The sequence below is a fragment of the Furipterus horrens genome, unplaced genomic scaffold, assembly GCF_987537825.1.
Source record: "Furipterus horrens unplaced genomic scaffold, mFurHor1.1.pri manual_scaffold_3, whole genome shotgun sequence".
Lineage (NCBI taxonomy): Eukaryota > Metazoa > Chordata > Mammalia > Chiroptera > Furipteridae > Furipterus > Furipterus horrens.
The window spans coordinates 190,127,598-190,152,995 of NW_028327173.1; the positions used below are offsets into that span (position 1 = coordinate 190,127,598).

The 25,398-nt window shown below is 51.8% G+C and overlaps 1 protein-coding gene across 2 annotated transcripts; it reads left to right on the top strand.

The window, feature by feature from the left end:
- The first annotated feature begins 7,427 nt into the window (after positions 1-7,427).
- On the top strand, positions 7,428-24,775 carry VSX2 (visual system homeobox 2). Of its 2 annotated transcripts, none has more exons than XM_090272089.1 (5): positions 7,428-7,797; positions 9,067-9,151; positions 12,950-13,073; positions 23,406-23,586; positions 24,321-24,775. In XM_090272089.1, exons 1-5 carry the CDS (start codon positions 7,428-7,430, stop codon positions 24,701-24,703), a joined length of 1,143 nt encoding a protein of 380 aa, XP_090128215.1. In that variant the 3' UTR covers positions 24,704-24,775. The 2 variants fall into 2 exon arrangements, with proteins under 2 accessions (XP_090128215.1, XP_090128216.1); XM_090272090.1 differs by having other exon boundaries at positions 24,378-24,775.
- Positions 24,776-25,398: the final 623 nt, after the last annotated feature.

Here is a 25,398-nt window from a genome sequence, read left to right on the forward strand (position 1 = left end):
ATCCTAGTGTTGTTCCCTCCCAGCTTCACAGAGATGCAACTGACACATAACATTGCGTCCGTTTAAGGTGTACAAGGTGTTGACCTGATATATTTATAAATTGCAAAATGATTACCACCATAGTATTAACTACCACCTTCATTCCCTCACATAGTCACTATTTTATTTATTTATTTACTTACTTATTTATCTATTTATTTATTTAAGGGGAAGGGGAGGGGAGGGAAGGGAGAAAGAGAGGGAAAGAAACATTGATGTGAAAGAGAATCATTGATCGGTTCTTCTTGCATGTGCCCCAGGCAGGGACCTGTCCCCCAGGTATGTGCCTTGCTTGGGAATCAAACTGGCGACCTTTCACTTTGCGGAATGATGCCCAACCAACTGAGCCACACCAGCCATGACAGTCATTATTTCTTTTCTGTGGTGAGAACATTTAAGATCTACCTTTTTAGCAGCTTTCAAATATAGGGTACAGTGGTATTAGTTATAATCCCCCACTGCAGTGGCGGTGATCGGACATGGTTGAAGTACCAGGGCCTGGTCATTTGTGCCCAACTCAAGGCTCCTTTCATCAGCAACCTTTGCCCCTGAGCTCCCTGTAAGACTGGCTGAGACCTTGTCAGGTCTGAGCTGTGGTGTGACTCCCTGTCCAATCCGGCTCCCCCCACCCTTTACCTTGCACAGCTGTTACCCACCCCACGAATAAACCACCGGCGCTCCCAACTCGGCCTCAGCATCTGCTTCCTTAGAGTACTTGAGCTGGCACAACCTTATTGCCACAAAACCTAATTTCCTCGGGGTCAAATACTGACTGCCGGATTCACTAGCTACATGGTGACTTGGTTTCCTCACCTGTAATAAGAAGATAACAGAAATACCCATCTTATAGGACGTTTGTAAGTATTGAATAAGCACCCACATACAGGGCTGAGCCAAATGCCTGGCACATAGTAAGCACTCGATAAATGTTAACCGAGATTACCAGGCGTAGTTGTAAATCTCAATAAATAAATGCTAGCTCTATATGGATGATATATAGTGAAATACCAAGTCAACAGATATAAATCTAGGGTAAATCTTAAAAGACTGAAGAGTGAGAAAGATGGGCAGATGAGCTGCAATTGTGGACAAGTATAGAGTAGAAAAATAATGAAAGGTTGCAAATGAAATGGTTGATATATTCTGAGCCATCATTTGTAACCAGGAAAAAAGAAAACCACCAGACTTCTATATAATCCTTCTAAACCCTTTCCTACATATTTGTCTCTGAGCACTATCCCAGAAAGCCCCAAGAGGTGCCAGCATCCCCATTTTATAGGTAAAGGGACTGAGGAGGCACAGAGAAGCTAAAAGACTCACCCCACAGCACACAAGTAAGTCCTATAGGCAGGCATGTCTGTCACTCTCCCTGGGCAGAGAATGCTGGGCTTGATAAAGCACCAAAACAAGAGGGCAAGGGGCTTTGCTGCAGCTCAGCCAAGGCTGGTAGTACCTAGACCACAACAAAAACCATTCTAGGGATCACTACTCAAGACACTAGAGAAGGTTATCTAGATGTCAGGGAAAAGAAGAGGATCAAGTGAGCATCCTGGTCTATGAGGTTGGAGAGGAGAAGCAGACTCAGGAAATTTCCACCTGTCAGATCTTGGCAATAAACCATATTTCTCCTATGATAGGAAGCCCTGCAGTTTTCCCCTAGGTCAGAACATTTGATTTCAAATGCTTCTCCATGGTATCAGTGAGGAATTACTTATGGTCTCTAGTAACAGAAACCAGAGACCAGTGGTTTAAACACTGGTGGAAGATGGAAATTTATTTTTTTCCTATATGAAAAAACCTACAGGGCTGATAAGCGGGCTCCAGGTCTTCAAACACCAAGACTCCTATTCTTCACTCCTTCTCCTAATCTTGACTTTCATCTTCAAGGCTACCTTATAGTCCAAAACAGCTGCTGGAGCACTAGCCATTAGATCTGTGTTCCAGACAGGAAGCTGGAAGAAGGTGGACTGAGCAAAAGGGTGTGTGCTAAATGTCTTAAGATTTCTGCTCATATCTCATTGGCTAGAAGTTTATCAAAAGGACCCTCTTAGATGCAAAGGAGGTTGGGAAATGTAGTCTTTTATTTATAGACATCACCACACTTAATTAAATTAGTGTTCTGATACTAAGGAGGAAGGAAATAATAGAAGTTGAGTGAGTGACTATCATTCTCAAGCATACCCATAGACCCAGAATTTATAAAGATGTCTCTTTCCAAAAACCTCTTTATAAGCCATACAAACCATAGCTTAATTTTGGCTCAAATTATATTTTTAAGGAAAATTAAGGTTCCCAGGTTGGATTGCTATTGGAAGTAGAGCTATATACTATACTCACATCTTGTAATAGCTCAAGTTCTGGGTTATAAATAACTCTGTCCAGTTTAACCCCCACCCCCCAAAAAAGGCATTTACTAGAAAGATATGGGATAGCTCAGAGATTCTCCAGGAGTTTTAGAGACCAGAATCAATGCCCAAAAACTCATCATAGTACTGGTCTTGTGAAGAAGTCACTGGAGTTACTATCACTTTCACTGGACTCTGTGTGCTGGAGCTGCCACCACCAACTCTGGGCAAGAAGTTCTGCTGCTTAACCTGTCATCCTTCAACTTGGTCTTGCTGTAACCACTGTTGCTGTCAGAAAAGACTCTCTGATGGCTCTTGCTTCTTGTGTCACTGGCTCCTGATTCAAAGCCCAGAACAGTTGTTTCTGATTGGTGGAGCCCAGGTCACATGGCCACATTCTAGCTGCAAGGGAAGCGGGGAAAGCAAATGTCTGGCATTTTCAGTTTCATTGCAGAAATGAGGGCTCTGTCTTCCTCTAGGACTCATAAGTTGGGGAATTCTCGCAGATAGGAATCAGGTCCAGATGTTGGACAGCTCACAAAATACTGCCTATAGGACTTTGTAGATGTTGTTTCATGTAAACCTTACAACAATTCATTTTATACATAAACAATTAAAGTTCAGAAAAATGAAGTGACTTTCTGAAGATCATGCAACTAGTAAGGGCCAAGCTGCCCACTACAGAGTAGCAATAAGGAAGGAATCTGGGAATTTATTTTTGGGATCAGACCCTGGTTGCCTCTGCATCCCCACCCCTTTCATTTCCTTGGCTGGTTGCAGCACTGTCATGGTTCCCTAGCTCTCACCTGCCTCCTGGGTCTCTGGTAAAGCCACCCTCTAAGACATATGCCTGTTGCCTCCAGGCCCTCTTGCCTTTCCACCATTAACAACAGCTGAATATTATCGGCTGCAGTAGGCTGTTCCATTGACCATCGGGACCTTCTTGGATCCAAACCTCACCCTTGATTTGATAAACGGATGGAGACTGAACTTCTGGGCAGAGGGGGAGAGAAAGGCCGCAGAGGCCCTTGAGCCAGACTTCCCGCAGATCCCACAGGAGAAACCCTGGGTCCAACAGTAGGGGCTGCTGGGACTCTGTGAAGAGAGCAAAGAAGTGGGCATCAGAGAGGTTCCTGTGTTCCAAACTCTCGGAACTTGAAGAATTACACTGTGCTTTGGGAGAGCACTTGCTGCTTTCAAATTCCTTTTATATTAATTCCAAATTTTCTTCTCTCCATCTCCACTAAACCACCACTGTCTTTGGTCTGGCCCACACAATCATCTCCTGCCCCCTGTTTCACTTCCCTTCATGTTAAAGAGACACATCAAAGCCCTTACCTGGCCCCCAGACCCCGCAGAGCTCCTCTCAAAGGCTCACCACATCTTCAGCTCCCACTCTAGCCTTCCTCGCCTCCTCCTTGTTCCTCAGAAATACCTACCTGGCTCCTGCCCAGGAAGTGGACACCTGCTGTCCCCCGAACCCTGCCACCTGCCTCAGCTTCCCACGTGGCTGGCTTCTCCCCACTCTGGCCTCTGCCCAAATGTTGACTCCCCAGAAAGTCAACCTTGTCCAGCACCCCAAAGTGACTGCTCCCACAGTCATTTTACAACCCCTCACCCTGCTTTATTTTCTCCTTAGCACTTTGTCCTTCTTAAATCATCTTGCTTGTGTATTTACTTGCCTGTTTGTTATATGTCTCCCACAACTAGAATTTAGATTCCATGAGAACAGGCTTTGCTTTCTTTTGCCTCCCAATATTCCCACCAACGGCATCTGGCTCATAGTTGGTGTTTAGTGCATACTTGCTGAAGCTTCTTGACTAAGCTGTCTTGCAACAGCCCTGTGGGATAAAACAGAACAAACACCTGCTCAGGGCATCAGGGCTGTGGTCACTCCCACCACCTAAACTGCAGGGACACCAAGACACAGCCCAGAGGCATGCAGCAAGCTGGTATTGGAGCAAGACCTCTGAGGCTTGCTGTTCTCCAGTGCTCCTGCCCATAGGTGAATACTGGAGAAGACACAAGAACAACATGTATGGGATGCTTTTACTTTCCTTTGAGAGGCTAAGGAAAGGTTAATGATGAGGGAGGCTGGGCTTAGGGGCCTGTGGGCAGCTGAAACCTGGTGGGTGGTGTTCTTCTGGGATGAGATCCTGGGCTGCAGCTGATGCTAAAAATGACCAGCACCAAGGCAGAGGAGGAAGATGACATCCTCCCTCATCCCTAGTGTCTCTTCCTGGGCCTTATGTGTAACAAGGGGGACAGAACCCTTGACCTGTCAGTGAAGTTGAATAGATTAAATGTCATAAGGGGTCTAACATCCATTCATAATAGCAGTAGAGCTATGATGTATTGAGTCCCCAGGGCCAGGCACCATGCTAAGTGCTTTACAAAATCGCCTCCTTCAATCACTGGCGCAAGCTCCATGAAGACAAGGACTAGATCTGTCTTGTTCCCCATCATATTACTAGTCCCAAGTATTCTCCCACACAAGGGCAGTAATAACCAATGCTCACAGGACCCTTACTTTGTATACTCACAGGGTAGCCTATTTACCTCTTTCCGCACTGTACATTCTTAATCGTTATGACAAATTTAAGGGGTAATTACTACCATTACCCCCATTTTATGGATGGGACACTGAGGCACAGAAGGCAGGGAGAAGTTGGGTAACTTTCCCAAAGTCATCAAGCAAGTGATAGTCTGGGATTCTGAACCCAGACCGTCTGGCTCTAGAGTCCATGCCCTTGATCCCTATGCTAACTCAGGGGTCAGGGGATGCTCACAAGTCTGGTGTCAGACTGTTTATAGGTAAATAAACTGAAGCTAAGAGAGCAGTTGAATAATTGGCTTGAAGCCACAGAGCTGTTAGATGGCAGACCCAGGACTGGGTCCAGTGTGACCAAGCTAAATGCCTCGGAAAGTGTACACTTTGTTCCCCCCACCCCCACCCCAGCCCAAGCTCTGGGGCCAGTCTTTTCCTATAGGGTTCCCTCTAGAGTCCAAACTCTCTTGAGCCTGGGATTGGACTAAGTCAGGCAGCAGTGGAGCAGTCACAATGACACCCCAAACCTCAGAGACAGTCCCAGGCCAGGGGTCTGTAGGAGTCCAGTTCCAAGGGTGGACTGGCTGCGGGCTGGTGCTGGGTACTCCTTCCACCTGTAGCCCTGGTAAGAGTGCTTCGAAGGTCCTGGGGTTATCCCCATCCCCAATCTCCTAGGGCAGGATGGTGACTGTCTTCCTGGGAAGGGAAACCGGCCACTTCAGAGATGGGGTTTGGTCAAGAGATTTTTCATCTTCATCTCCTGGCAAGAGCCAAGCCTCGTCACTCACACACTGTTTTCCATCACTCATGTCCTTGCCCGTCACATCAGCTGGCATCTGGCTCATCATGGATGTCCTGTGATAAGTCAGGGATGTGACTGACGCCATTAACATAACATCCCTATTCATCCTTCCATGATAGGCTGGCATGAAAAGGGCGCTGAGAGAGAGATGGAGTCAAAAGAGAACAGCTTTTGACCCCAGACTCATTTGAGGTTGAGCCTGGCCTCTGCAGCTTTACTAGCGAGTTAGCCTAGGACAAGTCCCCTAACCTCTCTGAGAACCCATTTCCACATTCATAAATTGGGGATAGAAATTCTTATCTGGAATCAAAGCCACTGCTTTGCACAAGTCCAGGGGTCGCTGTCCGCGTTGTTGTCTATGTGAGTGGTGCCACATGAAGCCCAACTCCATGGACTACAAGGTGAAGGTGCCTCAAAATTGCATACCCCTGAATCTGCATGTTGCAAGTAAGAGCAGCTACTCCATCTTCCAGGTGTGAACCAAGGTGCTAACAGGGTTCTTGTGAGGACCACAGATTATGCCATGCAAAAGGGGCTGGGGCCTCATAGGTGCACAGTAATCATGGCATTTTTATAGTATAAGGAGGCAGCCCCTGGAGTAAACAGTTCACCACACTCAGACACCTCCTGAACGGAGGGATGTCCCTGCCTAGTTCCAGATCACTTGTGGACCAGGTGGCAGTGTTTGAAGACCCAATTCACAGTAGCCTTGTTAGCAAAGTCTGGTTTCCATGCCCTATAGAGTCTCCTCCTACTTCTCAGTTTGGCCCCATGGAAACCACAGAGTATTAGGCTCCTTGGCGGTGGGCTTGGGATAGTGAGGAGGTTTCACTCTATTGGGGTTTGTAGCTGACTGGTCAATAAATCCTGAATGGAATCTCCCCCCAGCCTGGTTTTTCAGTCTCTGCCTAAAGCAATTGACCCTGTCTTTATTTCCCCTAATAAGGTGTCTTCAGATCAAGAAACATTTATTAAAAACCTTCTGTATGCTTGGCACAGTGGACTCCTATTCCCGAGCCCTTTATCTTTCATTTATTCGTTGGGCCAATATTTACCGAGTAGCTCTTCTGAACTTGGCACTGCATCCTGTACTGGAGATGAGCCTTGAGCTTTCTTCACACCCTGGCCCCTTCTTTTCTCACCACTGTCCACACACACTGTGCCCAGGGCACTTGCCCTCCCTTGTTCAGCTTTTCACTCAGGGGTCCCAGGTTTGGGCTTCTCTGACCCTGCCAGCCTGCCAAGGAGTTGAGCAAAGGTGGAGGACTAGCGTCTACCCTCAGCCCATCCTCCCATCCCACTCCAGGGACATGTCTCAGCCAGGCTCTGGCCAGAATCAGGAGCCACCCTGCGTCCTGAAACAGCCCTGAACTTTGTTGTTTTAGCTCAGCCCCTGGGGTCCCTGCTCCTGGGCGTCCTGCCCCCAGCGCCCTGGCCCCTGGTGCTTGCTGCCTGCCGCGGAGCTACCAGCTTTTTGGAATTCCTAATCGCTCCTGGCCCCGGTGATTGGCTGCTCAGCTCTGACCCCACTTGGGCTGCCGCCTGGTTGGATAAAAGAGGAATCTCCTTGGGGCTCCAGAGCATTAGACACCGGAGGGGGCACCTGGGACCAACTTCACGAAGCGGGGAGCCCGGTGGGGGGGTGGGGGGGAGCTAAAGACCTGTGGCCTCGGTCCCTCCAAAGAGCCGGGAGATGACGGGAAAAGCGGGAGAAACGCTGAGCAAGCCCAAATCCGAGACAGTGGCCAAGAGTACCTCGGGGAGCGCCCCGGCCAGGTGCACCGGGTTCGGCATTCAGGAGATCCTGGGCTTGAACAAGGAGCCCCCCAGCTCCCACCCGCGAGCTGCCCTCGACGGCCTGGCTTCTGGGCACTTGCTGGCAGCACGCTCCGTGCTCAGCCCTGCTGGGGTGGGCAGCATGGGGCTGCTGGGACCCGGGGGGCTCCCCGGCTTCTACGCGCAGCCCACCTTCCTGGAAGTGCTGTCCGACCCGCAGAGCGTCCATTTGCAGCCGCTGGGCAGAGCGTCGGGGCCGCTGGACACTAGCCAGACAGCCAGCTCGGGTAGGTGAGGGCAAGGCTGCGTGGCTACCTGACTCGCGGCGAGAGCCGGGACCCCACGCCGTCCGCTCTCGCTTGCATCGCAAGGCCTTCTCTGGGTGCAAAAGTTCGTGCCAAGCTAAAGGGCCGCACCCGGGCCTGGGGCCCGCGTGCCCGGGGCGAGGGTCGGGAGGATGGCCCCGGCGCCGCCGGGTTTCACACCCGGCGTTTCGGACCGCCGCGGTTCTCTCTCGTCCTGACGTGGGTCCCGGCTCTGATGCGGCGTCCCGTTGGGGCCCCACTGGAAACCAGGCTTGGGGAGTCAGAGCCCGTGAGGCGAGCTGGGGACCCCTAGTTTCGCTGCTCCACTGCGGCCCCAGCATCCCCGACGACCCGTTCTTCTGGTACCCGATTCCGTTCCGTGCGCTGGCGGCCAGGAATCGACTGCCAGCTTCGGCCCCAGCCCAGGTGCCCAAAGTTGTCTTTTCCTTTCTCCTTTTCTCCGTGCCAAACTACCCCCGTTGGTCAGTTAGGGTTTCTTTTTCGCCCCACGAACTCGGACAACCCGGACACCGCGGCGGCCGCGATCTGATTCCATCTAAGCGCCACAGTATATCGGATCCCGCCGCCCCGCGGGTTCGCGGGCCCCTGGATGACCCTGCCGCACCCTCCCCGGACCGATTTCCCGGCCTTGCATCCCCGCCGCTCGGGTCTCCGGCTCTTGTTAGCTTTCGGCAATTCCCCCGATTTTTCGTTACCGTTGTATTTATTTTTATTTGGAGAGGCAACGAAAAGAGTCGCTTCGCAGTGTCTGCAGTCTCGAGCGGAGGCTCATTGTGCGGGCACTGAAAAAGGGTTTGGGCCAAGGGAGACTCCAGCCCTTCCCGGCACCCAGCTCCCTGCGCCCCATCTCCGCTCCTCGGGGCCAGTTTTCAGGCCTGGTGCGATGGGGCTGCCAGTGCCGGTCAGGGAGTGGAGCCCCGAGCTCCACTGGGGGGGGGGGGGGTCTGCCTTGCTCACCCGCTATCCCTGCCCCTCCAGCGCTGGGGCCTTTGCCTCTCTTACAACGAAATCTGCTCAAAACCTCCGGAGAGGGCGCCGGCGCGGATAGGGCCAGCCTGGGCTTAGAGATGGGGTCAACCTCGAGGAGGGCTTCCCAGGGAGACAGAGCAGGTCCCCGCCGCTCCCGCGGGCGGCCCGGGTGGGGCCCTGGCGGGTTTGGGACGCCGGACGTTCCCGAGCGCTGCCCAGCGCGCCCCCATTCTGCCGCATGCGCCTCCGCCCGCTTTTCAGATTCTGAAGATGTTTCCTCCAGTGACCGAAAAATGTCCAAATCAGCTTTAAACCAGACCAAGAAACGGAAGAAGCGGCGACACAGGTAAGGCTCTTGTGGCTCTTCCGTTACCTCTCCTACTCACCCACTCCTGCCAACCCCTGTTTGGGGGTCGGGTCTCTCGGACCCTATTTTCGCCACCCCCAGATCTGAGGCCCAAGGCTGAGCCCGGCGGGGAGAGTGGGCGCTATCTGGGGACATGCGCCCGGGCCCTGGCGTCCCGCTGAGCCTGGCGAGGATGAGAGGCTGCCGGGGAAGCGGCACCGAAAGGGAAGGCCCCAATCGCCCCAATCGGAAACCAGAGCCAGAGGGGGATTGGCAGACCCCAGGTGCTACCCCGGCATCGCCACAACCGAAGGGTCACGCACACCTCCCGCCCAAGGCGGTTCCTCTGCCTTCTGCCTGGGCCCCCTACCTCTCCCGCAGTCCCTGTGCTGACAGCCCCCTACCTTTCTGCTCCCACGGTTCCCAGAATCTCTGGCGTGACTTCTGCATTGATGGAAAATTATCCGTTAGGCTTCTTCCCTTTTGTGCTCCCGAAAAGGTAGCTTTTCTTCTGTGAGCCTCAGTTTCCTTGTCTGTAAAATGGGGAGGGACAGGGGAACGTATGGACTGGACGACCCCACCAGCCCTAGCTGGAGTGGAGTGGGCTGCACTGGGGTACAGACTAAACAGAGAGTGTTTTTAAAATATGTCTTTCAATAGGCATTACTTGCACAAAGTTAAAACTCAGTCCGTGTAGAAAGGTATATCGTGAAAAGGAATCCCCTCTCCCCAAACTCAGTCCGTGTAGAAAGGTATATCGTGAAAAGGAATCCCCTCTCCCCAGACCCGCATGCCTTGGGCATCAGCACCCGTGTGCTACTGTTTCCTCGTGTAAATTTACCAGACGCTTATATAGGGAGTAAAGAAGCAAGAACCAAAAATCTGCCTGACTTTCTGCGAGTGCTGCTTCCAGGCGCTGTCCCTGCGTACACCCGGGGTCTGTTAGCCCAAACTTCTCTCTGTCTGGGCCTATTGGGGCGCCTGCAGGGTCCCGCTGGCTCTCGAGACATTCCCCCTCCCCCACCCGGGGCTCTCCCCTTTCTGCCTGCTCCTCCTCATCCCCTTCGTCCCAGTTTGCTCTCAGCCTCTTTGCACCCCTTCTCTCGGAGCTTTTCTGCGTTTCCCTCTTCCTTAGCTCTTGGAAATCCCACTATTGACCCCCACCTTTTGAAAGGGCTCTCCTTCTCAGACCCCAACAGCTTCCCTCTTGAATGAGGATGAACTTTGATTTGGTTTCTCAGTGACCTCGGTTCGTTCCCTTCAGGCAGCTGTTTGTTTTTGTTTAGTTTGTTTTATTTCAAACGGAAAAAATTTTTAATCCCGATCCTGGCTCATTTTTTACATTCATTTACCCAACGAATAGTCATTAAAACACCTCTTATGCACCCATCTCATGCTGGCCCTAGGGTGCGTAATCCCACCAGCTTCTGAGTCTGGGGACAGGGACCAGACCGCGGTGGGAGGACAGGTGGAAGTCAGGCTGACCTGTGCTAATTCCAGGAGTGGGGGCGGGGTTCCCATAGCAAGAAGAGCCCTGAGAAAAGCATTGCCCACACCCTGGGTGCCCCAACAGTGCTTCTGCACCAGGACATCTCCCTGTGTGGCATTTGGAGCTGGCTGACGCATAGCCCAAAGTCCATGCGTAAGGTCCCTGACCCTCTGTCCTCACCTGCCACCTTCTCCACCAGGGAAACCTTTGGGAGCTTTGCAGGGTTCCCAGCGAGACAGGGCAACAGCTTGCCCCCGACCCTAGGTTTCTGGTTATTTCCGGTGCATGAAAGGAGCAGATTTTTGGAGAGAGGAGAACGGCTACCAGTCGCCAGTGCAGTTTTTAATTAGTTTTTTAAAAATGCGTTTTCCTCATTTGGGGATTTCAGAGAAGAGACCTTGGAATCTGGTGATGAGGGATGGGCATTGTTTTACTTTCCAAAAACACACGAGGCATCAGAGAGGGGAGAGAGGTTGGGCCAGCAGCCTTGGGAGGAATCTTGGATTTACTGGGACAGCTCAGACAGGACACGGTGGGAACTTGGAGGGTCTGGGTTTCTGCAGAAAGTCAGGAGCAGGTTTTTTGGGTCACGTTTGTGGGAGCGCAGGGAGGTTCCCTGGGAAGCATGTCAGCACCATCAACACTTGGATGTGATCCGAGACAGGAATGAGGGGAAGTTTGGAGGGATTTGAGGCTGTTGTTGTTGTTGTTTGTTTCTTTGTTTGTTTGTTTTTGAGTGTGAGCTCTCCTAAACAGAGACTGGCACTTGAATGATATTAAATGATCTACCCTCAACTCTTCTCTTTGGCTCTGGCCGCAACACCTATCTGCCTCAGTTTCCCTAGCTTTGAAAAGAACTTGCATGTTTCGATTGTTTATTTTGACAATCTGTGTAGGGGCCCTTCGGTAAGGGGCAGAAGAAAAATAGAAAACACAGATCTTCAAAATTCTGAAGAAATAACTTTGTGTTTCCATAAGCATTTCCTCCCTGGCCCCCAAGAGAAGAGGAGAAACAATTTAGAATCAAACCAGTCATTTTCTATAAAGAGCAGAATCCTTCTTCCTCACAATCTCCTGCATCATCCCCCAAGATATTAAAGGTAGCAGCAGCACAAGGAACGTCACGGCTTAACTCCTGTACATTTTCGTGTGTTGGGTGAGGGTGAGGGTAGCAGTGAGTGACTCTAGACCCCTGTGCTGGTCCCAGGGTCCAAAGCCCAGAGGTTCAAGCAAGGGAGGTACCATATTTGTAAGTGAGTTTGAGGAATCTGGACTCTGTTGCCTGCTGGCTTGTTGATGAGGGTGCAAGGTAATGGTCACCTAGAACTTGGTGAAATTTAAGATCTGAAAAGAGAAGAATCTGTCTGTAAGTGGGTGTGCAGTGTTTTATTCCAGAAAGGAGGTCCATGAACCCCCTAATATTTGAGGCAAAATTTTATGAATTGGAGAATATTTATTTACACGTTCTCCTAGAGTGAGAGGATGTAGCTCTCACCAGCTTCTTAAAGCAGTTTGACCCAAAGTGAGTCATTGTGAACTGCTCTGTGGGGTTGGGGACTGTGTAGGTGGGTTCTCTCAGGGCCACCTGGATGGGACTGCCCTGAATGCCTCCCCATGGGTGTGCCACTGAGCTTGTGTGGGGGATGGTTGGAATGTGGCCCTTGCCTCTGAGCAGGAGAAGGGACAGGGTGCTGTCCCTCCTCAAAATTCCACCCCTATGACTCTGAGGGCAGCTGTGAGGAGCTGGTGAGTCTGGGCAGGTGAGGAGGGTGGAGTGCTGGGGTGGACTGGAGGGGTGGGAGGCTCAGCTCGCAGTTCCACAAACACTGGGATTGCAGCTGCACTTGATCTTGGTGAGTCCGGAACTTTGATGCGATTTGAAAGATCAACTCTCTGAGCCGTTTGCTTACCTGGTATGCCCTCATCCTGTGCGTGGGAGGAGGAAGAGGGGCTTTCTGCAGTTTCCTAAAATTTCCATATTAATGCCCTTTCCCCCAAAGCACTTTCAGGAAGATTCCTATAGTGACATGCCTCCCAGGGCTGAAACACTCCCCCTGCCATCAGAAGGGCGGTGTGAGCCCTCCGCCTTGAATGTGGAACAGTCCAGAAGGTTAAGCCATGTGTGTGTGTGTGAACATGCGTGCATGTGAGAGTGTGTGCATGTGAGTGTGTGAGGGAGTTTGTGTCTGACTGTGCGGAGTGCCTGGTCAGGGGTCTGTCCAAAAGGCAGAGGGAAGGGCCATGCTGTCCTCTCTGGGACAGGCTTGCCCGTTCCCAGGGTCCTGAGTGTCCGGTTTTGCTCCCCTCAGGACAATCTTTACGTCCTACCAGCTAGAGGAGCTGGAGAAGGCATTCAATGAGGCCCACTACCCAGACGTCTATGCCCGTGAGATGCTGGCCATGAAAACGGAGCTGCCAGAAGACAGGATACAGGTAACAATGCCCTGAGTCCCTCTGTCTTCCATGTCCCCTGCTCTCAGGGACATGGATGGCCCAGGCTCCAACCCCTTCTAACCACCTGCTTGCCTGTGATTATGTTCTCATGAAGAATAGTTTGGTGTTTGCTGAACACCTAGCATGTGAGGTGGGCACTGCTGGGGGACAAGGGATTAGCAGATGTGGCCTGGCCTGCTCTGTAGGCTTCCTGAGGAGTAAGTAGCTCATACAGACTCTGAGGGCCCTGTGGTGGGAGAAGGAGTTCGGGTAGGTCCTGGGTTCTGAGCATGGTCTCTGTTGTGGCAGATGTCCCCTCGGTACAGCTATCTGATCTAAGGCCAGGGGTGGCCCCAGGCCTCTCTGGGTACCTGGGAGTGGGGAAGAGTGACTTCTAGCCCTGACCCCAGTCTGTTCCCCTTCCCTCTGCTCCCCTCCCCAGAGGAAGTGGTTGCCTCCCTCCCTGCTCCCCCCACCTCCATCCACCTGAGGCTCCTTCCTCCTCTCACAACCAGACAGCTGGCCCTGCCCCTAGCTCCTGCTCCTTTACTTCTCCCAGCTCTTGCCCAGGACGTGGTGGGGACATGTGCCTGCAGGTGTGGATCATTACACCCTCCTCATCTCCTGGAGAGTTTTCTCATTGCCAGCCACTGATCGGGACTGAGCTGTCCTCAGCTGTGCTGGGCACAGGGCCTCCTGTCATTAGCAACAGGACCTTCCCAAGTCCAGAATCCGCACCACCCCCTCCGCTGTCAGCTTGGCAGGAGTGGGGCTGCTTAATCCTTTCTCTGGGAGAAGATGAAGTCTGATGATTTCTAGATGGGGTCTCCATGAGGAGGAAGGGTGAGCAGTGTGGGAGGAACATTTCCGAAAGATTCGGATTTGCCTGAGCAGGATTGTAACCTTCGAGAAAGCTGCTCCCATCACCTGAGAGGGCCAGAGTAGCTCACAGCTGAGGCTGGGAAATGGGGTCCTGACTTCCTGAAACCCCTCTGCTCAGAACTCCTCCCAGTTATGCTCCTTTGTGTCTCCAGGTGTGCTGTGCATTAGGGGTAGGGGGTGGGGCTAGAGAAGGAACCACATAAGGTGTGTGGGTGGCTCTGTGCTCTCTCACCGGACAACCAGAGAATGGAAATGAGGTGTGAGCTGCTTTTCCAGAGGAGCCTTTCTCTCCCTTGGAATCTATTTGGAATTTCAGTCAATGGCTTTAGACACTGACAGTAATGATAAGCTCAATTATTCATAATCAGATTATCTGTTTATGCATCATGCATGGTGGCCTGGATCCATCACCCCCCACCCAGCTGGGTTCCAGTGGGGTAAGGCTGGGCGTTGATTCTGAACTTTTTGTCCTGTCTGGCTGTGGTGATGGTGAACGGGAGTATTTGTAACTGTATTGATATAAATGGCTCAGCAAGTGGATGCTGGGTTCCTTTATGTTTCCTGAGGGGTGTTTGTGGGCTGGTGTCTGAAGCCGCTGGGACCAGCAAGGAGGAGCTGGGCTGAGGAGTAAGTTGATTGCCCCAGGACTGTGAGTTTTGGCTATGGATTGTGTGTATATGGGGGAACTGAGCAAGAATCTCTCCAAGTGTTTCAGCACCGCATGGCTCTTTGGCTAAATACTGTCCCCAGAAGGTGTTTGTGAGCTGTTTAATAGTCCTGTCCCTAGATGTTTTACCAGGTGGCCTGGAAAAGTTCTTAGTGTGTATCACCGCAATCATAGCTGTAATTTACAAAGCAGGTTCCATGTGCCAGCTGTTCCCAATATGTGATATGCACAGGAGAGGCAGGGAACCCATTCTGGAACCAGACTGCCTGGGTGTGCATCCTGGCTTCACCACTTACCAGCTGAGTGACTGTGAACAAGTTACTTTACCCCCCAGATTCTCCGACTCCTCATCTGTAAAACACGATGTTAGTGGCTCCTGCAGATGCGATGAGCCACATGTGTGCTGTGTTCCAGGCTGTGCCTGGCACATTTGCAGTGCTCACTCGGTTTCAGCTCTGATCTCATTAAATCCTGGTGATACCTGGTACAGTAGAGACCATTAGCCTCCTTTTATTGAGGAAACTGAGGCATATCTAAAGCCACACAGTAATAAGTGAGGGACAAAGGGACCTAGGTGTGCTTCTAAAAGCCACATGGTCACCACCTCCCTCTTGAGTTTAAAGCCTGTGCTTTGACCTGAAGCTGGGGGGAAAGAGATGGTTTGAGGTCAGGTGGGGGGGGCTGTGTCAAACCTTCTTTATAAAAATAAGCAATAATATTGAGCCCCAGGTATTATTCTAAAAGAAAACAAAAAACTCATTTAAAAAGTTACTTCTTCAATGGGGTGAAACACGAGTCTTCCTCCCCATTGCCCACCAGCAGACCCTCCAGTGGTAACCAGTTTCCTTTGTTTCCTTCTAGAGATAGTTCAGGTATATTGTCAAACAATCGAAACACCCAACAAGCTAGGCGGTATTACTATTCCCATTTTACAGATAGGCGCAGAGGCCAGAATGCAAACCTGAGTCCCTTTAGACTCCAGAACACTTGCTTCACATCTCAAGCCACCCTTCCAATCATTTCCTCTCAACATGTTTAGGTGGGAAGCAGGCATCTAAAGATGGATAGCTACCACTCCAGAGCCAGTCCCCTCCCCTCCTCCAGCTTAGACATTTATATAACTTTGTGTGTGTGTGTTCGGGGATATGGGGGTGGGGCAATTATTAGGAGCTCCAAGTCTGCAGTTAGACATTCTCAAGGTGGAATGGAAAGGTTATTGTCAAGGACCCGAATCTTTGCTCTGGCTCTGACACCCACCAGGCTTAGCAGAAGCCAGACCACTTCTCATCTCTGTTTCTTCATCTGTAAAAAAAGTAAACTCCTAGCCTTGGCTGGTGTGGCTCAGTGGATTGAGTGCCGGCCTGTGAACCAAAGGGTCACCGGTTTGATTCCCAGTCAGGGCACATGCCTGGGTTGTGGGCCAGGTCCCCAGTTGGGGGCACATCAAAGGCAACCACACATCGCTGGTTCTCATCCTCTCTCCCTTCCACTCTCCCTAAAACTAAATAAATAAAATCTTAAAAAAAAAAAAAAAGTAAACTCCTAGATGTGTCTGAGGTCTACTGTCTAATGTCTAATGAGAACCCAGTGTGGACTGAAAAGTCAAACACATCTGCTTCTATTCTCTGTTTCCTTGCCAGCAAGCCAAGCTCTGAGCCTCTAATTACTCATTTGTAAAATAATAATAATAATATTTCCCCAATTGCTAATTTAATAAGATTATTATTACTAGCATTATTAAGTACTTATCTTTGGCCCAGATAGTAAGTGCTTTCCACGCCTTGTTTCATTAAATCCTCACAACAGCTATGTGAATTAGATGCTCTTCTTACCTCTTACCCGCATTTCCTGCATGTGGAAAATGAGTGGCTGAGAGGTGAACTAAGCAGTAGGCTGGACTCGCACCCAGTACTCAACTACTATCATGTGAGGGCACATGAGGGCAACATGAATGCCTGTCTACATGAACTGGAATAATCAATGCCAGCAGCAGCAGTGGTGGTGGCCAGCCCCTCTATAATGACCTGCTTCCTTTGCCTTAGGGCTTGGACAGTAAGCAGTTCTGGGCTCTACAGCTCTCTGGGTGGGGGCGAAGCGATATGGTGTGTTGTTGGACAGAGAAGGGATTCCAAGTCTCCATATCAGACTCAGACACATAGTCCTCTTTGAGTCCATGGAAAATGCTGGAGTTGGCATTCTGGAAGGCCCTGCCAGATGTCAGCTCTGGGGAAGAGGAGATAGGTTTCCATGCTGACTTTCCTTCTTCTGTGAGGGCACCCGTTCCTAGAAGTATAAGACCAGGGAGTATACGTATGTTCACTTATTTACTGTATTCTCTTCTGACAAAAATCGTACTTATTAAAAAATGCCTACATGGCAGAGATGTGGACATGCAAAGTGAACCGAGCCCACATCTCACCCCCAGGCTTTGCAGCGTGGTGTGCTGGGATGGCAGCGTTTGGATTCTCTGACTCGTGCTGTTTGAGTTCACCTTCTTTAAAGTGGTCCCTGCCCGATGGAAGGGAGTGAAATTTTGGGAAATTATATTCCAGAAATCAGAAAACAGGCGCCCAGATGGGAAAGGGTTGCAGTGTGTCTCAGCCTGGGACATTTATTAGAATCACTAAGCTGCTTTAAAAAATTTTTTTTTAATTTTTCAATTACAGTTGACATTTAATATTATACTAGTTTCAGGTGTACAGCACAGTGGTTAGACATTTATATAACTTATGAAGTGATCCCTCCCATAAGCCTTGCACCCACACGACACCATATATAGTTATTACAGTATTATTGACTGTATTCCCTAAGCTGTACAAATTGGCAGTTACAAAATAGTCACAGGGCTCTTAAATATCCATGCAGGGCTCCCACACACAGCAATGCTGATTTAATTGGTTTTGTGTGGAGCCTAGGCACCTCTATGTTTTTAAAGCTCTGCAGGTGATTGTGTGCAGCTAGTGTAACAATGCTGAGTCAGAGACTTAGGAAAGAAGTTTCTGTGTTTTGAGTGGGTTAATGTGAGTGGAAGAAAGTGGTGTTTTCAGTGGCAAGATGGGATGAAGAACAGGACGACCTGTCAGGTATGCAGGGAAGGAGGCTGCCTGGGGCTGGCTCCCAGGAAGAGTGGGCAGAGCTTCCCCCTAGTGGAAATCAGAGGCTGCAGCAAGGCCAGGCTTCTCTGAGCCTGGAGCCAGGACTGAAAGGGGTGTGCTGAAATATGGTGTCAGAAGTGCTGAGTGGATATAGAATGTGAAGTCGTTAAATCACACCAGCAACGAGCCCAAATTAATCAGCTTCCAGCTAGAGGAGAGGGGAGATGCTGGGTCAATGTGATGGAAACTGCCACTTGGCTGACAACACCAGACCTGATGGCTGGGGCAAGATTAGAGGGCTGGGTCTAGGGTAGCCAAGTGACCAAATGTGCAAAAAGCATCCTATTATGCAAGATGTCTTCATGTCTCCTGGGTGTGTGTGAGATCAATCCAGGAAGGTCTGTAGAAGGTCTCCTGAAAGATCTTTGTGTGAAGGAGCCCTGGGCATGTCTCCCTGTGGGGATACAGGGATGGGAACTGTGCCAGACAGGAGCTGTGTGATGACAACGGCACAGTCACACCTGCTCATGCTGGCTACCCACATATGAGAGGAAGAACTGGGAGAGGCGCCTGCATTGCCTGAGGTGTGCCTTGCAGCGGAAGAGCTCCCATTCTGCAAGAAGCCCTTTCCCAGGTCCAGTCCATCCTTGGAGGCACAAGTTCTCAGGACCCTTTGTGCCAGCCATGGAGGCACCGGCCAGAGCAGCTGTGGACAGCCAGAGGCCTCCTACCTGGGATTCCTCAGAGCTGGTGGGGCATCGTCTTTGAGGGGAAATGCACCAGGAAACCCAGGCTCTTTCCAGAGCAGAAGCATCTTCTCAACTTGTCTGCCTGGGACTCCAAACCTGGTGATTCTTGGTTGTCACTTTTAGGTCCCTTCTCAGGACCTCAGAGCCCTGAAGTGTAAGGCCCCTGCTCCTTGCTGGCGCCCTGACACAGGTTCTGCCATGGAGAAGAGCAGTCTCTTTTAGAAAGTGGGCAGTCAAGGAGGTGAGTGGGCGAGGGACAGAGAGAATATTTTGGGCCTCTCAGAACCAAGAGACCACGTAGGAAAAAGGGCCCAAATTCTTCGAAGGGAACTCCATGGTGAGAGATGGGATTACCTGGCTTTATGTGAAAAGTTTTCACTGACCATTTGCTGGAAAGCAAAGCGTCAATTATTGCACATTTACCTATAGAACTCACACAGCATCCAGCCAAAGTTTTCTAGTTCTTACTGTGTGCCAGGCATTTCCCATGAACTCTTTTGTTTAATTTTTACAATAAACCTGTGAGGAAGTGATAGCACAGGCAATTGAGGTACTGGAAGTCAGAAAGGTCACAAAAGCAGTTGGAGACAGAGCAGGGATCTCCAGCCTTGGTTTTCTTGCTCCTGACCACAGCCACCTTGCAGCAAGAGCTGGGGTCTCCACATGGTGTTCTCTTATATCTGTGCCTCAAGGGTTTGGAATATATTAGAAATGTAGGGAGAGTTGCAGGGGCATTTGTTTGACCCTCCAGATGCCTAGAGGGGAAACTAGAGGCTATCCGTATTAAAATCTTACAGTCTGAAGGCTAGTTCTGTCCCCAACCCCCTGTTCTTATTATGTGTCATCCAGCCTTACAAAAGGGCATGTGGAGGAGGACAGAGGGGCAGGTAGTGCCAGTGATGAACCTGTTCCCTGGGCAGTCTCCCACTGATTTTCTGCACCTGCACTGAAATAATAAGTAGCAATTATTGAGCACCTTCTGTGTGACAAGTACTGCTTTTAGGTACTTTCACTTATTTCATCAATCCTCAAAATAACCCTAAAAAGCAAGTATTCTTATTTTATACCTGAAGAGACTGAGACTGAGTAACTTGCCCAAGATCACACAGCAGTTTTTGTCAAGAGCTGGGAATTCCAGCCCAGGACTGGCTGATTTCAATGATTCTTGCAAACTTTTAAGTTCTGTTAACACATGCCAGTTGCTTCCAAGAAGGGAAGAGAAAGGCAAATATGAAGAGTGGTTAAGGTTAATTCTAATCCCTTGTCCACTTCCCTCCAAGGCACCATTGTCACAGCTTCCCTGCCAACTGTCCTAAAAAGAAATTGTTTTGGCTGTACAGGTTTACTCCATAAATTGGAGCAGCATCTGGTCTTAGCAGAGAGCCAGGCCTTCCAGGAGCCCATAACCAAGGGTCCTATGACTCCTGGTTTGAGCGACCAGCTGGCACCAACTCCCCTGGGAATGTGTAGGCGAAGTCTGATCTTCAGGCCAGTTATTCATTTCCCCAAATTAGGAGACCAAGGAAATTGTTCTTTTTAGAGCGCCAGATATGATCTGAATCCCAAGTCTGCACCTCCTTCTTTAGTGTTCCAGTAGTGATGCTGTTAACATTTGAGAGCCTGCCCATCTCAAGCACTGATGCTCATGAAATCCTGGAGAAGCCAGGACAACACCCTTTCCCAGGCATCCCCACGTAGGGGGGTGGATGTGGGGGTCTCTGCTTTTGTATACTCCACAGTCCCTTCTCCAGAATCCGTAAATCTAAACTGTGCTGGGAATGAGTTGGGAATCAAAACTCATTAGTGGCAAAAACCAGACAGGACCTTATTTATCCCTCTTAGTGTGAATATGTATAGGTTTTGCTGCAGAGATGAAATAATGGGTTTGGTTATGGTGTGCTGCTGGTGCAGGGTGTTATGTAATATGTGGTATATGTGTCACCTATTCTTCCTAAAATCCAAAACACTCTGCAGTCTGGCCCCACAGGTTCCACTTAAGGGGTGTGGCCTTGTTTTATACTGCACTGTGTTCAAGCGGGAAGGTCATTCCCTGACTAGGAAGCAGACTGTTCACTTCTATTCATAAAGAGAGACGTCCCAACCTTCTGTGGTCAGACAAGGTGCCTGAATTCCATCACCCAGGGGTTCATTCTTTGCTGTCTTCTCTGAGAGGTGGATGAAACCAGAAATCGCTTATACATGTATGTGGATTAGTCCTTTTAGATTTTTCCTCCGTGGGAGAAGCCAGCCGGAGACAAGTGGGTACTCAAGAGAGGGTGACAAGTGCTAATGGGAAGGGGGATGGGATGGAGGGGACAGAGGTCTCAGGCAGGCCTTGGGTAGGGCAGATAGTCAGGCAGAGGGCCTGCAGGCCATGCTGGGAACAAATACAGCATCGATCCAGGCCAAGACCATGGCTGAATCAGCGCGGCTCATTGCTCACCAATCTCTGGGTTTCAGGGCACAGAGTGCAGCCATTTAGTGGCCCTAAAATTATACAAACTCTTTCCTTGGCAGGGGTCACTCAGGACTGTCTGGGTCAGGACCGTCTGGGTCAGGACCAGGGGAGACTTTGCACATTGGCTTTCCAGCTCCCCCAGGAGCCAGTGGTATCAAAAGTGTGTCCCACCCTGCGGTGGGACCAGCGATTGTTTTCTAATGGCGCTGGCCACAGTTGGGACGGAGAGGACTGGGGACTCTGAGGCCGCGTCTTTTCCGTTTTCAGAGTTTCCGGTTATTTACTAATGAAGAAATGCCAAAACATGGTTACACGCATATGGGTTAACTTAAAGCTGCGCGTGGCCGCTGCTGTCTTTCTACAGTGTCTGTGACCACTGGGCTGTTTGGGAGCGGTGGGGATGTGAGGCAAGGCGGCTGGGGCGCCCCCTACCGGATGCGGTCGGCCGTGGTGCTCGGCCGCAGACTCAGGGCTGCCGCGGGATGTAGGGGTGCTCACTCCGCCACCTGGCGGCGGAGGCGGGGACGCGCCGACTCAAGAGTCTCGCGGGCCCCAGTCGGGGGGCCTCCCGGCGGCGGAGGCACCAAAGGGTTAAGCTGTCAGCGACGCGATGTTAAACAGGTGTCAAAGGCGCCCCATATATCTGCAGATTGAAATCAAATTCTTTGCCGTATAAAAAGATAAATTACCCAGGCGCTGCCGCGCGTCCCACTCATCACGCCAGCGCCAGACGGCAAGCAATTTTTTTTTTTAATGTGCTAACGACCTAATCAAGCAATCAAGTCTGAGAAGATTGCAGAGTGACCGGGGCAGCCATCTGCCGGCGAGCCCCGCATTCATTTCCCGCGCCCCCGCGCGGGGCGGAGCCGGGGAGGAAGCTGCCGGGGGAAGAGGGGGAAAAATCCTAAACAAATTAACACCCAATTTTCCCCGTCTAATTAGTTAAATGAGAAGTGTTTGGGGTCCCCCGGGGAGGGGGAGCGGCTCGCGGCGAGGCTCGCGCTGCCTCCCCAGCATTAATTAGTGCGGGTCAATGCCACGGCTCCCGGGAGAGCAGCCGCTTTAATTTCCCGTGATATTTCAGTGCCTGAGGCCCATCGATTCAAACTGAAATTAACTTATTTTTCAATCAGCCTAGGGCTGCCCCTGGGGGTGACTCTTCTTTTGCCGCCTCCTGAATAGAGCTGGAGCAATTTTTCATCAAAAGCTCAAACCTCCGCTTCCGAGGACGGGGGAGGGGCCGGGAGGGAAGGGAGAGGGTACAGCGAGGCGAGGGAATGGAAATCGCAGAGGAAACTAATAGATTTTTCCAGAGCACCTCTGCCCTCTCCTCTTCTCCCTACTTCCCAGGGCTCCTTGGGCGTCTGGCCGCCCTGGGGGACAGGGCCTGAGGGACTGTAAATAGGGGGTTCAGCGGGGCCTGGGGTCCTTCCAGCACCCACCAGTTTCCTGTGGGCTTCTCGCCTGCTTGAGGGACAATGCTGCTGTCCCTGGTGCTGGCTCTGGCTTCTATCAGCTGCTGGAAGTCTCAGGAAAGCTGCTTTGGGAGACCAAGAAATCTCCCCTCCCCCAAGCACAGAAGGGTCCCTGGAAGCTCCCCCACGCAGGGCTGGGGAGCTCCGGACACCCCCAGGTCAACCCCCCATTTAGACCCTGCACCTGTCAGTTTGGGGGGCCAGAGTAATCTTCCCTAGAGTGCCCCGCACCATACTTTCCTAGGTCCTTACTCCACTGGCTTCTCACGCCACTGAGAATTTCATCTTTCTTCTCTGACTGAGGGATGGCTGCCCACCTCCGCCAACTATCATTCAGAGTTAGAACCATAACTGTGGAGAGCAGATGGATGGAGGACACTGGGGCATGGCAGAGCTCAGGGCAGGACAGGGCACAGGAGGGAGCTGACTTGGGCCTCCTGGGAGCATCCCCAACTCTGCTTTAGAGCTGGGGCAATTCTCAAGCTTCATGACACCTGGATGAAAGGCCCTTTGCTGTGAGTCCACCCTCACCTGCAAGCCTTCATGGTGGAGAGGGAGCCCTGAACACTGGGAGTCCAGCCCCTGGAAAGGAATGTGTCCTTCTGCAAGTCAGAGAAGATTCTGCTTATATCCTGAAGGTGTGAGCACTTACAAGAGAGCTACCAGGGTCAGGCTTCTCAGCTGCAAACCAAGGACCACTGCTCACCTGCAAGACTCTCCTAGAAGCATCCCTATCCCATCCAAAAAAGAGAGAGAGAGAGAGAGAGAGACCCATTTCACCCATCATACTCTCACAGAACTTGGGTCCTCATTCTGGTGGATACCCCTGAGCCTGGAGGAACCCCCTGGGGACCATGGGGTATGTGAACTTGAGTAAGGACACCCACCTGGGGAAACCAGTGGTCACAAGGGTATGAGGCCACTAGCTCCAGGTAGACCTGGGGGTAGAGGCCAGGACACAGCGCCTCTCAGAGCTCACCCCTGACCTGTTCATCTACACCTGCAGGTCTGGTTCCAGAACCGCAGAGCCAAGTGGAGGAAGCGAGAGAAGTGTTGGGGCCGGAGCAGCGTCATGGCGGAGTACGGGCTTTATGGGGCCATGGTGCGGCACTCCATCCCCCTGCCCGAGTCCATCCTCAAGTCTGCTAAGGATGGCATCATGGACTCCTGTGCCCCGTGGCTGCTGGGTAAGAGCCCGCACCCTCCTTGGAGCCCTGCCCTGCGGCAGGGAGAGTGGGCTCCCCTGAGGAGGGGACGGAACCCTGAAGCAAAGAGACCTGCCCACAGCAGCCTAGCAGAAGGGAGGCCCTCCAAAACAGGACTCCCCCTCTTCCTTGGGCAGCTCTGAGGGCAGGCGGGGCCTGGGGCTTGGTGTCTATCCCTTGTACCTACCTACGGGTGCCTAGGACTTTCATCCTGGACAGGTCCCTGACTGTGGACTCTTCTGTCCTGTGAAGAGGGTGTGACTGTTGTCCCAGGGTCTGTACCTTTTCTTCCCTCGTGGGAGGTGGGCCTCTGACTAAATTGTCCCTTTCGGGGGTCAGGGGACCCCTAGGTCCCTTTGGTCACCATTCTGGCTTTACCCAGAGGACTTATTCCCCCTAAATCTCTCCACCCTCCATCTGGGCCTATGTCTAATAGCAGCACTAGCCCCTCTTGGGGTTCTAAGATTTGGAATAGCAAGAGGAAGGGACGGGGGAGCAAATGTTTTGCTCAGGAAGGGAGAAGACAGGCTACCAGGGGGCCAGGGGCCCAGGGGCTTGGCTTGGAGAAGCCCTCTGCAGGCCTGGTGCCTCGTGGCTGGTCTGTAGCCCTCCCACTGCCCCGGCCCTGGCCCTGGGACTCGCGTGACTGCGGTGTGTGAAGTAAGGCTTTCTGCTTGTCCTTAATTCTGGCCTCTCTCTATCTTTGCTGTTTTCAGTTCAAGATGGCTTTCCCAGGCGCTTTTCTAAACCCGAATACCAACAATTCTTTTTAGGAATGCACAAAAAGTCGCTGGAGGCAGCAGCTGAGTCGGGGAGGAAGCCCGAGGTGGAGCGTCAGGCACCGCCCAAGCTGGATAAGATGGAGCAGGAGGAGCGGGGCCCCGACCCCCCGGCGGCAGCCATGTCCCAGGAGGAACTGAGGGAGAACAGCATTGCGGCGCTCCGAGCCAGGGCTCAGGAGCACAGCACCAAAGTGCTGGGGACTGTCACTGGGCCCAACAGCCTGGCCCAGAATGCCCAGGAGCCCGAGGAGGAGGCCATGGAGGAAGACAGGCCCGTGGAAAAGCTGAGTCCGCCGCAGCTTGAGGACGTGGCTTAGGTCAAGGGTGTGCTGCCACTGCAGCCCCAGGACTCTGCTCTGCTCAGGGGCCTGTGGTGCTGGGAGGTATCTCCGAGGCAGGGCCCAGTCTGGCCTTTGCCACTGTCCCCCTGCCCCATAGGCCCTCCATGACCCCCCATGACTTCAGACACAACTCCGTTCTGGCCAAGGCTCTGGGCTGTGCTGGGCCATCCCCTACCTAGTCTTGACCTCTTCAGCGTCCTCCTCATCCCAGCAGCCCTGCCTCAGAAGCCTTTTGCTGCCCCAACCACCCACTCAAGCCGCTTTCGCTTAATCCCTTGGCGACTCTCACTGTCCAGATCCACACCACACTCTGTTCTCTCGCTCTAGAGCCTTCTTCCCAGCTCTAACTGCCTGTGGATTCTGCTCCCCATCCCACCCTGCCCCCAGGCTCAAAGTCCGTTGCCTGCTATGACCTATTGGGGACTGAGGACCTGCACTCCAGCGCCAATGTCCTGAGCACCCCAGAATTCAGCCAGATTCTGCTCCCCTCAGCCTGTTCCTTCCTGTTGGCCTGGGTGTGGGTCTCCACCCTGCAAGCCCAGGTACAACCTTTTCTCTACCCCATCAATGGGGCCCAGAGTTCAGGTTAAACTTGGGAAGTCTCAGCCTGGGTCCCTCAGCCACTCTCCTTCTCATGCTCTCCATGGTCACCCTCGGGAACCTGCCCTCCC